This window comes from Chenopodium album, chromosome 5, assembly GCF_948465745.1.
Source record: "Chenopodium album chromosome 5, dcCheAlbu1.1, whole genome shotgun sequence".
Taxonomy (NCBI): domain Eukaryota; kingdom Viridiplantae; phylum Streptophyta; class Magnoliopsida; order Caryophyllales; family Amaranthaceae; genus Chenopodium; species Chenopodium album.
The window spans coordinates 75,134,808-75,147,715 of record NC_137838.1 but is presented as its reverse complement, the minus strand read 5'-3'; the positions used below and the strand labels follow the sequence as shown (position 1 = coordinate 75,147,715).

At 30.1% G+C, this 12,908-nt stretch overlaps 2 protein-coding genes across 2 annotated transcripts; both read left to right on the top strand.

Annotated features, from left to right (window-relative positions):
- The first annotated feature begins 1,749 nt into the window (after positions 1-1,749).
- LOC145632301 (uncharacterized) lies at positions 1,750-4,475 on the top strand. Its single transcript, XM_081684640.1, has 3 exons — positions 1,750-2,129; positions 2,822-3,086; positions 3,895-4,475. Exons 1-3 carry the CDS (start codon positions 1,886-1,888, stop codon positions 4,136-4,138), a joined length of 753 nt encoding a protein of 250 aa, XP_081540766.1. The 5' UTR covers positions 1,750-1,885; the 3' UTR covers positions 4,139-4,475.
- A 1,459-nt stretch (positions 4,476-5,934) lies between these two features.
- Positions 5,935-9,312, top strand: LOC145633165 (protein NRT1/ PTR FAMILY 7.1-like). The gene is made up of 5 exons (XM_081685444.1): positions 5,935-5,982; positions 6,316-6,499; positions 6,650-6,867; positions 7,169-7,728; positions 8,430-9,312. The coding sequence occupies exons 1-5, from the start codon at positions 5,935-5,937 to the stop codon at positions 9,310-9,312; spliced, it is 1,893 nt and encodes a 630-aa protein (XP_081541570.1).
- Positions 9,313-12,908: the final 3,596 nt, after the last annotated feature.

The window sequence follows — 12,908 nt, the reverse complement described above, 5'->3', positions numbered from 1 at the left end:
GCTTCTGCTACAAATGAAAGACAAATAAGCTACAGACCATGAAGATGAAGAACATGCTTTGCTTTTTTATTTTTTTATTTTTTTTATATATAATTATTATTGAAATAATTATTTTTTTGGATAACAAATATTAAAAAAAAAAAAAAAAAAAAAAAAAAAAAAAAAAAAAAAAAAACAAAGCTTTTGTTGTTTTGTTGTTGCACTCTCTTAATTTCAAACAATTATACTTTTGAGACAATCAGCAAGAATGATTAATGAAGGGATTAAATTCATTTGGTTTAATCAAGGCAATAATGAGGGGACTTAATTCTTTACAAGGGACTTAATTCTTCTTGAGTTAAAGGTGGGTTAAGTCACCTGAAAACACCCCCTCTAATCGGAAATTTAACCCCATTCCTCTTTTCCTCTATAAAATAAATTGAGTCCCCTTTCCCCATATTTTGCAACAATTGAGTCCCCTGTTTTATACTTAACTCAAATTTATTTGAACTGAAATTACCTGTTGTTAGACTTGATTGAAGATAATTAGAATTGTGGATATTTTCTCCGTTTCTTGATAATAGACGTGTTTGCTAATGCACTACTTGAGTTTTTTTCCATAAAATATTAATAATTTGAGTCTTTAACCATGATTTTATAGTATTTAGATAAAAAGAAGGGTAAAAAAAAAAAAAAAAAACCTTTTTTAGGCAATTTGTGAATTACCTTGCTTTATTGTTTGTTTGTTTTGGGTCAACTTCGGAGTAATACCTCCAAATTATTTATTTATTTAAATGACACTCTAATGACAGATTCCAACTAAAACATCAAGTTTCTCGTGTTTTGACAATGGAGCTTATGAGAGGCACCTAATGTATAAAAGGAAATTTGAATCATTTCTGCCTTAATTCTTCACTCTCTCTCCTTATTAAACTTGACAACGAGACTTGATTGAACCTAATTGTATCAACTGAAATTATAATGTAAATATCTATTATTAAGAAATAGAGAATTTTTTTTTTTAGATACAATGAGGAGTTTAGCTGTTTAGGTACATCTTCTGGCAAGATCATGACCTAAACTATCTATAGGAGTAAAATATAAGAAAATTTGCTAATTCAAAAATGAATCTATATCTTGATGTGTCGGAGTCGCATAGCCGAAAGAGACAACATATTCTACTACTCAATTTCCTTCCCGATATATATCTATACTATATATTAAAAGGCGTTCCTTTTAAAGGAACGGTGCCACGTGGCACTCTTCAACGTATATGACAACATGTCATAATGCCACGTCAGCAACACGTAAGCTTGCGACTTCATTTAACAAAATTAATAAAATATGGTTTTATTAAGAATCGAACCCTCAACCTCACACAAATAAGTGTTACACACTTACCATCTCCACCAACTTTTATTTGTGTTTTAAATTTCTATATTTAACATTATATATTCCTTTTAAATTAGAGTTTATTTAATTTATTTATTTTTCACAAGATTAGAAAATAAATACATATGTAGTAAAAAAAAACCGTAACGTCCGGGACAACGCCCAAATCACACACTAACTATACAACACTTGAACATAATTATCAAGTTAAAGAAGTACAAACTAGCAATTTGGGCGGGGCATCGCCCGGGACACACACTAGTTTTTTTATTAAAAGCTTGAAAAAGAATCGAAAATAGCCTTGAAATCTGCCACAGAGGAAATACAAGTATCTTATATGTAATCTGTTAAAGTAAAGAGGTCGTCTAATCACCATAATTTGTATGTTACGCACGAGTTGCCCGTAATCACAAACTTGACAAGACAGTTTGAGCTTTTAGACTAATCAGCCACCCTTCTCTTTTTTATACACAGAATAGGAGGAGAGAGAAAGAAAGCTTCATATCCTTCATCAATGGACAATTCAACAGCAAATGAAGAAGACGACTTCTCAGTATTTGTATTAGCTTCAGACTTAGGAGTTGACGCTCGACCTTTCTTAGATTCCTCTGAAAATCCCACTGAAACTTGGCATGATTGTCCTTCCTACTTCGCTGATGAAGACTTCTCCGATCTCGAAGCTCGTGATTTCTTCCGTCTTCAAGGCTCCGATAAATCTGGCAATCGTATCTTTCGCATCGTCGGAAAATACTTTCCTGGTAATCCTTTTTTCAATTTATGATTTTTGATTTCTAGGGTTGATGAATTAGGATGAACTTTTTAGGGGTTTTCAATTTCAGGGGATTATTTATTGTTGATCGCATAATTTTTCATTGCATCTAGTATTGTTTATGATATTTTTTTATTATGAATTTTGATTTCTGGGGTTTATGAATTGATTGAGATGAACTTCTAGAGGGTTTATTATAAATCCATTTTATTGTTGATTGCAGGATTTTTCATTGCATTTGGTAAAGTTCCTGATTGTTGTATGATTATGAATTTATGATTCTTGATTTCTAGGGTCTATGATTGTTAAAGTTTCCTTATAATGATGTTCTTCAAGGTATATGATAGACGATTGGCCGATATTTAGATCATACTCCCGAGAGCATGATATGCCAATTGGTTTACTTGTGCTTATATATTTGATTTTTTCATGGTGTTGAAGTGCTTTATATATCATGAATTCAGAAGTCCAATGTAAAATCTTTAGCAGTAAAATTGGTTTTGCAGTTATTATATGAAAATTCAACTAATACAACTAAGTTTAAGGAAAGGTTGTTATTTTTCTCCTAGTATTGCTTGCACTGAGTGTTGATAGATTACCAATCACAATGTGGAGAATTTCTTCCACTGGTTTATTTTCGAGTATTCTGATACTAGCTCGTGTGTGCAATGGTTTTTTCAGCTCCAGTTATCGATTCGGAACGATTGAAGAAGTATGTATTCTACAAAATCTACACAGAATTACCTGAGGGGCCATTTGGAATTGTTTATATGCATACTACAGTACAAAAGGAGGATAATTCCCCAGGAATGACCATCTTGCGATGGATTTATGAGGACCTCCCAGCTGAAATTAAAGATAGACTTCAAGTTGTTTATTTTCTTCACCCTGGTCTTCGGTCAAGGCTTGCATTTGCAACACTTGGACGGTTGTTCTTGAGCGGAAAGTGAGTATTCTGTTTAATGCTTTGCTTACTTTACCAGAATGCTTACTAGCTCATGTACTGCATTTGTGTCACTGCATAAATGCATATGCATTGAGGCTTAAATGTTTTCTTTGAAATATATTGTCGATTCACCTGTGAGCATGGGGGCAAGTGTCAACTGGTTGAATTGTGATTTTTTACAGACCTTGATTTTTATTTAATGGAATATTTTCTATGTAGTTTGAATTGCTTACTGCTTGTTGGTTCTGGCTTGTAAAGTTGTAAGTGTATATTATCTAGGGTCTTTGACTGCATTCATGTGATATTGATGGCCAAATTGAACAAGAGAGTAACAAGTTATCTAAATGGGAATAGTAGTGAAGTTATACTAGAGCTACTCTGTATTTTTTGTGCAACTTTTTGAATGTTTTGGGTTGTACTATTGCTGCAAGTTGTGTGCCCTGGACTGGACTTGGCCTATTAGCCTATAGATTTCGTGAAATGGAGCTGATATCATATTTTGTTGGAGCAGTGACAAATGAATGCCTTGAAATTGCACAAGTATTTAGACAGTTAAACTTGATACCTTGTCAAGAAAATGTTCAGCTCAGCATTGCTTCTTGCATCCATCTTATATACCAAAGTATAATACTACGTATTTACTTGTTTATTCTACTTCTTATTGATTTAAATACATTTTTCTATTTGAGATTATATGAGTAGTTTTTATAGCATGTTTTGTGTAATGTTGATCAATCTTTTAAATTGCATCAGCTTGCTATTTGTATCACTTTGCTTCAATAAAAACTTAACTTGAATTGTTTTTCAGCTTGTATTGGAAAATCAAGTATGTCAGCCGCTTGCAGTACCTCTGGGATGACGTAAAAAAAGGCGAGGTTGAGATCCCAGAATTTGTGAAAGGTCATGATGATGTACTTGAAAATAGACCTCTAACTGATTATGGGATCGAACCGGACCCTTTGAAATTGACTGAGCTTCCTTCCATGTCCTTATCTCTTGGGCGGTATGATTATGAAGAAAGGTGGGCATCTAGGGAGCAGCGCATGTATTGAGAGTCAATATGTTGTGCCAAAGACTTGATAAAAAAGAACCAGTCATAAAAGTTAGAGAACATGTAGCTCTATAAGATACAGTGTAATGTATTATAATGCCCCATGTAAAAGAGCTTAAGGCATCATCTCCTGCAAAGTATAAAGTGTACTTTGTATTCATATTTAGTAGTTAGTACGTGGTTTTGGTTCTTCATTCTTTGCCTTTGGCACTATTGTAATTTACGACTCATTTATAGTAGACAATCAGTTTATTTCCTCGTCAAATGTTACCGTGATTTTGTACTTCACATTATGGTTACTTGTTTCTATAAGAAATCATGACAAGTGACAATAATCATGGCTGTTGGTCTCTATGTTATGCAGGCTTATAGAAAGACAGCCTATTAAGCTTTATTGTGGAACGATTAATGTGACCGAAAGTACTTAAGATCTAGATGAAAATACATAATTGGTTTCATTTGATATGACATTTTGTTTGTTTTTCTACCAAATCAATTTTGTTTGACTAAATTTTTCAAAAATGAACTTAAAAGAAGTACTACTTTCGGATTGTATTATATGCAATTTTGGAATATTATTATGAGATATAAAGAATTCTAAAGTAGCATATATCACTGACCATATTAAATCCTAATATGAGGGATTGAGTTCCTTTAAAAAAAAAATAAATAAATAAATAATTAAAAAAATTGAGTGAATCTATAACAACTTTTTTTTTTTAAACATGCTAATATGAGGGATTGACTGAATCTATAACAACTTTTTATTTGATAAGATTTTTTTTTTTTTTTTAAATATAAATGAAACTAGTGTAACTCCTTACCACATAAATACACTAATAACATTCTAAAAATAGAAATTATATTTAAAATATTACGAGTATATTTTATTTTTTATAATAAAAAAGTTAAACTTTAATCCAACCAAAAATAATTAATCACCTACATTACATTTGATTTTTTCAGAAAAAATTTGGGAGTATGTTAGGAGAGTTTGTTATACAAATTAGGAAACTAGCTCTATAAGTATAACAAACTTCATTCATAATTTACACAAATTATATCAAACAAAACAAAAACCTATTTTTTGTTAAAAGTTTTCCAACAAATCTTAGGATATTTAATTAGTAAGAGAAATTTTTATAAGGATATTTCTTTCTTGATATAAAAATAAAAGGTGTACCCATAAATGACAATAGGATTTATTGGGTCTGTACATAGTGGAATCGAAGCAGGTGGAGTGATTGCATTGAGGATATTAGTAGGGGTGATTAAATTCAAACAAGTTTGTTGTCAATTCGAGTTATTATCATCTCCATCACCAGAGTGATTCTTCTTCATTACGAGATTACTCGAGTTTCCTTTGCGCTAACAAAAAATAGGTACTTCCTTTGGTTAAAATTTGGTTTTTTTTGGTTAGTTTTATGCCACCTATAGTTTAGTTGCTCGATATGTTTTGTCAAATAAATAAAATGTAGGATGTTAAAGTAAGATCATTTATATGAATGAACAAATCTAGATTTACACCAAATATAAGTTCTAGATTTACACCAAATATAAGTTCTAGATTTATTTTAGGATCTAGTTTATACTATGATAGAAAATCTAGATTTATACCAAGTAACTAATTAGCTAGTTTTATCATAAACTTTCGGTCACATTTTAGGATTTAGAACGCATATACTTTTTCTTTCTAATAATAGATTTATTTTCCTTAATGCGTGCATATAAGTTGTGAAACATAGTTAAGGACTTAATTTATTTGTCGTTAATTTTTCTTCACAGGATTAATTCCGAATGGCAGGAACAAGTTCCCCCAGCCACATCCATGAAATGGCTGAAAAGGTTAGTATGTAGTTTCATTTTGTCGTACCGAAACAAAATCGTATACCTTACCTATACAAGGATTCGCTAGAATATTAAGAGTAAATTGGAAAAGTTAACTAAAAGTTGTCATGCCATTTATAAATTTATAATATATATACTGCTAATTTTCGACTATAGAATAGTCCGAAGAGCTTATATAATACGGAATTACGGAGTAGTTATTTATATTTTCAACATAGGGATATATTGGAATGTTTTATGCATGTCACGTGGCAGCTCATAAATGATTTTCTCATTTATCATTTTAGTCATTTATAGAACAATTTTTTTTCTATGAAAATTTGTAAACAGAGAAGTGAAGACGTAATTCAACAACGTGAAGAGGCAGACAATGGATTTAAAAGTTGTATTAACAACAATGATGATGATGACAACAATTCAAGGGAAAATGCTACTCCTATTAGTCCACCAAATGTAGTTGCACCTTCCTTCAAGAAGAAAAGAGGAGGATGGAAATCGGCAATTCTAGTTTTAGGTATTTATTTATTTTCTCGCTTTGTATATCTTCACTGATTATTGGGAACAGAGGAAGTATATATATCTTCGTATGATCTACATTTATACAAACATATATCGATACTCCATACTCGTGTAATTTATATATATTTTTTCTTTTTGTATGCAGCAAACCAAGCATTAGCAACACTAGCATTCTTTGGGGTTGGTGTGAACTTGGTATTGTTCTTAACAAGAGTACTACGACAAGAGAATGCTGTTGCTGCTAATAATGTTAGTGTGTGGACTGGCACTGTTTACTTATTCTCACTTGTTGGAGCCTTTCTTAGTGACTCTTATTGGGGTCGTTTCCTCACTTGCACTGTTTTCCAACTCATTCTTCTCTTGGTATGCTACTAAACTTTCTTAATCTATTTTGTAATTCACCTAATACCAATCATCTTGATTAGCGTATATACATTAATATATACAGGTGCATGTAGTAAATTAAATGTAGTGTATTAGTGTAGATGTCAGCTTGCTTAGTTAGTTAAAGTCTTAAAGGTGGTACCCAAGACTTGAGATCAAATCTTGTCTACATCATTGCTTTTGCAGCTCTCTTTACACGAAAAAAAAATGTAAATTAAAGTCTTAATTCGTTTCATAATCTAATGACATGCAAATCATGTTTTTTTTTTTTCCTTGTTAGGGGTTGGTGCTACTTTCATTGACATCATGGCTATTCTTGTTGGATCCAAAAGGTTGTGGTGATGGTAAATTGGTGTGTCAAGAAACATCAGTAATTGGTGAAATAATATTCTACATATCAATTTATATGGTTGCATTGGGGTACGGAGGACATCAACCAACATGTGCAACATTTGGGGCAGACCAATTTGATGACTCTGACCCAAAAGGAGAATCTTCTAAAGCAGCATTCTTTTGCTACTTCTATTTTGCACTAAATTGTGGCTCATTGTTTTCCAACACTGTTTTGGTGTATTATGAGGATAATGGGTATTGGACTCTTGGATTTTGGGTATCATTTGCTGCTGCTCTTTTGGGAGTTATTCTCTTTGTGGTTGGAACACCCGGCTACCGGTTCATTAAAGCGTGCGGCAACCCTTTGCCGCGCGTTGCTCAAGTGTTTGTTGCTGCCTATAGGAAGTGTAATATCAAAGTTTCTAATCCAAATGAGCTCTATGAAGTTGGAGGTTCTGAGTCCGCAATCAAAGGAACAAGGAAGATTGTTCACTCGGAATATTTTGGGTAAACATACAAGCTCTCTTACTTTTGTAGTATTTGGATAAATATGTTTGTAGGGAAAAAAATAATAATTCAAGAGGCTATTAGATTGGACTTCATACTTAGGGGTCAATTTTAGCATAAAATTCTTATTAAATTAATGGTACAATAACAATTAACAAGTGTTTCCTGTTAAAAAAAGCTAGTAATAATTAACTACCCATTTATGAAAAGAAAAAAAGAAAGAATAATAAAAATAAAGGATTGTTTATGATTATTAATAAAAAAAAAAGAAAAAGCAGGGTAATAAAATTGAACACATTTGATTAACAAAAATACTTGGAAATTTTCAATAATATACTAATGTATCTTATTAGTGTTGGTTTCAAAAAAAAAAATGTATCTTATTAGTGTTTTAGTAATGTTATTAGTATGTCATATTGTATGATTTATTTTTCTTTTCATTATGGCATATATTAATTTTGTGCTTTGACGTACAAATATTTATTGTGTAGGGTTCCTTTGTGCTAATGAAGGGTCATATAGTCATTCGTACTCCTACTTGGTACGGAGTATATTTTTATACTTGAGCTGACTAGTTAGTTATGTTTAATTAATCGAAAGTACACAAATACAGATTATTTGGCGTTTATAACATACGAAGTAAAAAACTTTTCTTTATCCTTGGTATTTCATTAAAAATTAATTATATACACTAATGACAGGTTTTTAGATAAGGCGGCAATAATAACTCGTGAAGATACATCAGAACCAAAAAATGCATGGCATATTTGCACGGTCACACAAGTTGAGGAAGCCAAATGTGTCCTCAAACTCCTCCCTCTTTGGCTTTGCACCATCATATACTCGGTCATTTTCACTCAAATGGCTTCACTCTTTGTTGAACAAGGCGATGCCATGGACACAAAAATTGGCAATTTCCACCTCCCAGCAGCAAGCATGTCTGTGTTCGACATTTGTAGTGTCCTCATTTGTACGGGCATATATCGTCATATCCTCGTCTCTATATTTGGAAAATTAAGTGGAAATCCTAAGGGATTAACTGAGCTCCAAAGAATGGGAGTAGGACTTATTATTGGTATGCTAGCTATGGTAGCCGCTGGAATTACAGAAATTGAACGTCTTAAAAGAGTTATAAATCATGAGGAAAAAAGTACTTTGAGCGTGTTATGGCAAATCCCACAATATGTTCTTGTGGGTGCCTCAGAAGTTTTTATGTATGTTGGGCAACTTGAGTTCTTCAATGGACAAGCTCCTGATGGGATAAAATCTTTTGGCAGCTCGCTTTGCATGGCATCCATGTCTTTTGGAAATTATGTTAGTAGCCTATTAGTTCATATGGTAATGTTAATCACAGCGAGAGGTGACAGTCTAGGATGGATTCCTTCCAATTTGAATCACGGACATGTGGATAGGTTTTATTTTCTTATTATGACGCTTACTGCGATTGATGTTGTGATATATGTGTTATTTGCTAAGTGGTACAAACCTGCTACTTTCTTAGAAGCTAGCCATAGATTGGAAAGAGAGACTACATTTGATGGAGAAGACCAAATAGATGAAGATGAGGCAGTTAAAAGAGTATGAACATCAAGCTAGTTAGTAGTTTTATTAGATTTGATTAGAATAAGATTATGGTTTGCATTCTATTTTAAGTAAGGGTTTTAATTTGATTTATGATATGCACCAAATTTGTTCTGTTGAGTAATCTATTTTTTCATGTTTAGAAGTTTGATGCATTTTGCTATCATATTGAATAATGCAAGTATAATAGGTTAATTGAATTTTTCTATATATTTTGTTTCATATTTTATTTTAACTTTCTTGCTAATTTACATTAAATCATGTAAAATAATATTTGATTTGTATTAGGATTAGACTTTAGAGACATTAAATCATATAAAATAATATTTGATTAAGGATTGACAAAATATTTAAGTGTGATGAATACTAATTAAGTCTTGAGTTAGGCTATATTATATATAAAACTCGTGATTTTAGAGACAATATAGATTAATTCAGTTAGTTAATCTACTAATAGCTTGTCACCTCCCTTAAAATTCTAACGAAAAGTAAAAAAATCAATTAGATGAATATAATATATTATTTCCACCATTTGTTTCTCTTAAATATTGATACAATATATATTTACAATCCCACCACGAGATAGTGACAATTGTTATACTAGCTTTTCAACAAGTATCATGCAATTTAAATATAAACATGCCACATATAAGTGAAATTAAGATATTAATCCCACCATGAGATAGTGACAATTGTTATTCTAGCTTTTCAACAAGTATCATGCAATTTAAATATAATCATGCCACATATAATACCAAATAAGTGAAATTAAGATATTTTTTAAGAATAAATAATTTCAGCCCGTCTTGTGTGCGGCCGGTCACAATGTGTAGCCACTTAAAGTGACCCTATAACATTGATTAAGTAACCCTTATAATACCGACCAAGTAACCCCTATAACACTGACTGAGTAACTCTATAACAATGATTAATTAATCCCTTTAATACTGACCAAGTAACCCCCATTACACTAGCAAAGTAACCCAATTACACTAGCAAAGTAACCCCTATAACGCTGATTGAGTAACTCTATAACAAGGACAAAGTAACCCCTTTAATACTGACCAAGTAACCCCCATTACACTAGCAAAGTACAACCTCTAAAGTGGCTGGCCAACCTCATATAAGACTTTGTGAAATAACTTTATAGGATAAAAAGATGTTAGTATTGAATAAAATTAATTTTAAAAAAATACTTATTTTATTTTTACTTAATCTTTTTTACTAATACTTAATATATGTAGAGTTTAAACTTCTAAACTTAGTAAGGGTTACCAAAGAACTTCACACAAGGACTAAAGGTGAAAGGTCTAGTAAGAAGACATTGTCAAGGTTAAAATGTGCAAAGACGATCACTTAGGACTTAATTTAATACCTATTTGTCTCACTGAAGGGAGATTATAGTTGTTCCACCAAAATTTCCTTTTGAAATGCTGCTCTTAAATTATAGGGGTCTTTTTAGAGCAATAATTTCAAAATCCACATCTAATCTAATTTGAGAACTAATAAACAAATTTAATCCTTCATTATTCCACACATCAATTGACCATAGAATCTACTAAACCACTCCCTCATACACTAGTTATAATTTATAAACAAGAGCAACATTCCACCTTTAAGTACCAAAAAAGGTAACTAAACATGATTCATCAATTATCCTTGGTGCTAAGATTAGCCTTGGTCCCTTAATCGTCAATTATCCAAGTAAATTTCATGTCTTAAAGAAATAAAATTTTGTTCCTCCATTGATGGCTTGATGCTATTGGAAAACGAAGCCCCTTTCTTTTTACATAATAGGGAGTAGTTGAAATTAAAAAAAAAAAAAACTCACAAATCATTATTTAGATATAATTAATTGATTCACATTAGCTCATTACTCAGTTAGACCCTGTTCTTTTGAGCTTCCGGGCAGAGCAGAGCAGATTGAAGCAGAACCGAGCAGAGCAGATTTCATTATTATTATTATTATTATTATTATTATTATTATTACTACTACTACTACTACTACTACAACAACTATTAATATTATCGCATTATTAAATATTATTATTATTATTATTATTATTATTATTATTATTATTATTATTATTATTATAATATTTAGTAAGTATTATTTTATTATTATTATTATTATTATTATTATTATTATTATTAAAAATCAATAATTAGTATTATATTTAAATATTAGTTATTATCTTTAAATATTAATTTTTATTATAAAAAATCAATTATTATTATTATTATTATTATTATTAATATTAATAAAAATAATAAGTAATATTATTACTATTATTGTCATTAATTTTTTTTTGAGAAAATATTATTATCATTATTATTTTTACTATTATTATTATTATTATTATTATTAATAAATATTAATTATTATTATTATAATTATTAAATATTAATTATTTATTATTATTATTATTCAATATTAATTATTATTTTAATTATTAAATATTACTTATTTATTATTTATTATTATTATTAAATATAATTTTTAGTAATATTATTATTATTAAATATTATTTATTTATTATTATTAATTATTAATTTATAATAATAATAATATTATTATTATTAATTATTATCATAATAATAATTCAATATTAATTATTATTATTAAATATTAATTATTTATTATTATTATTAAATATTAATTATTACTATAATAATTCAATATTGAGTGTTATTTTTAAGCAGAGTAGGGCAGATTGAAGCAGAGCAGAGCATAGCTCTAAAGAACGGGGCCTTAGGGTGTCAATTGAGTTCTAAAGTTAGGCACCGAAATAAAGGTAATTAAAACTAAATTAATGGATCTTACTAAAGGTAGGGTTTGTGCTGCCTAAACTCCAAGGAGATCATTGGGGTTTCATTTTTATTTTTTAGAGGAAAGCTAGAGGAGTTTGAATAGGAAAAAAAAATAAAGTTTAAAAATGGAACATTAAGATACTCTCCTCGTGCAATATATATAAGAGTAATAAGTTAATATACATATACTAAATATTGTCATACACATTCTTTTGTGAAAAATAAAATGTCATTTTTCATAAGTGAACCCATTTAATTTTAAGATTGTTAGCAGAAACAAGTACGGATTAACATTGACATAATTACGCAGAAGTTAATCAACTATAGAGGTGTTAAAAACCTACCCGACTGACTTGATTTGAAAACGACTTGAAAAAAGTTAAATAAAGATATATCAACATGTTTGGACACAATAAATTTAGCATAAATCTAATTTTAAAATAGATTTAACCTAATTCGATCTGACTTCATTGAACTCGACTCGAGCACCCGAATTGGCACCTTTAATCAACTATCTATTCATAGTGATATGTCAAACCTAGATTGCATTGCTTTCAAATAAACCCTCTGTTATATTTTATAAACACATTGTTGAGGTAAATATTATTCTTTACCAACAAATTAAATACCCTTTTTTCTATTCTTGGATATTAAGGGAATGCCCTTACTATTATAGATTATACTTTGATAACCTCGCTAACATAACAACAACAAACAAATAAAGATATGATCCTTGAAGAAGTTAAACAAGAATTTAACTACCAAAGAAATGAAAAGATTAACATAAA

What these genes read in the sequence shown, in the direction of transcription:
- LOC145632301 (XM_081684640.1), top strand. Translation starts at nt 1,886, where the DNA reads ATGGACAATTCAACAGCAAATGAAGAAGACGACTTCTCAGTATTTGTA. An exon ending in CGTCGGAAAATACTTTCCTG is followed by an intron (nt 2,130 to 2,821) that starts GTAATCCTTTTT and finishes TGGTTTTTTCAG; the next exon opens with CTCCAGTTATCGATTCGGAA. An exon ending in CGGTTGTTCTTGAGCGGAAA is followed by an intron (nt 3,087 to 3,894) that starts GTGAGTATTCTG and finishes ATTGTTTTTCAG; the next exon opens with CTTGTATTGGAAAATCAAGT.
- LOC145633165 (XM_081685444.1), top strand. Translation starts at nt 5,935, where the DNA reads ATGGCAGGAACAAGTTCCCCCAGCCACATCCATGAAATGGCTGAAAAG. An exon ending in TCCATGAAATGGCTGAAAAG is followed by an intron (nt 5,983 to 6,315) that starts GTTAGTATGTAG and finishes ATTTGTAAACAG; the next exon opens with AGAAGTGAAGACGTAATTCA. An exon ending in TCCAACTCATTCTTCTCTTG is followed by an intron (nt 6,868 to 7,168) that starts GTATGCTACTAA and finishes TTTCCTTGTTAG; the next exon opens with GGGTTGGTGCTACTTTCATT.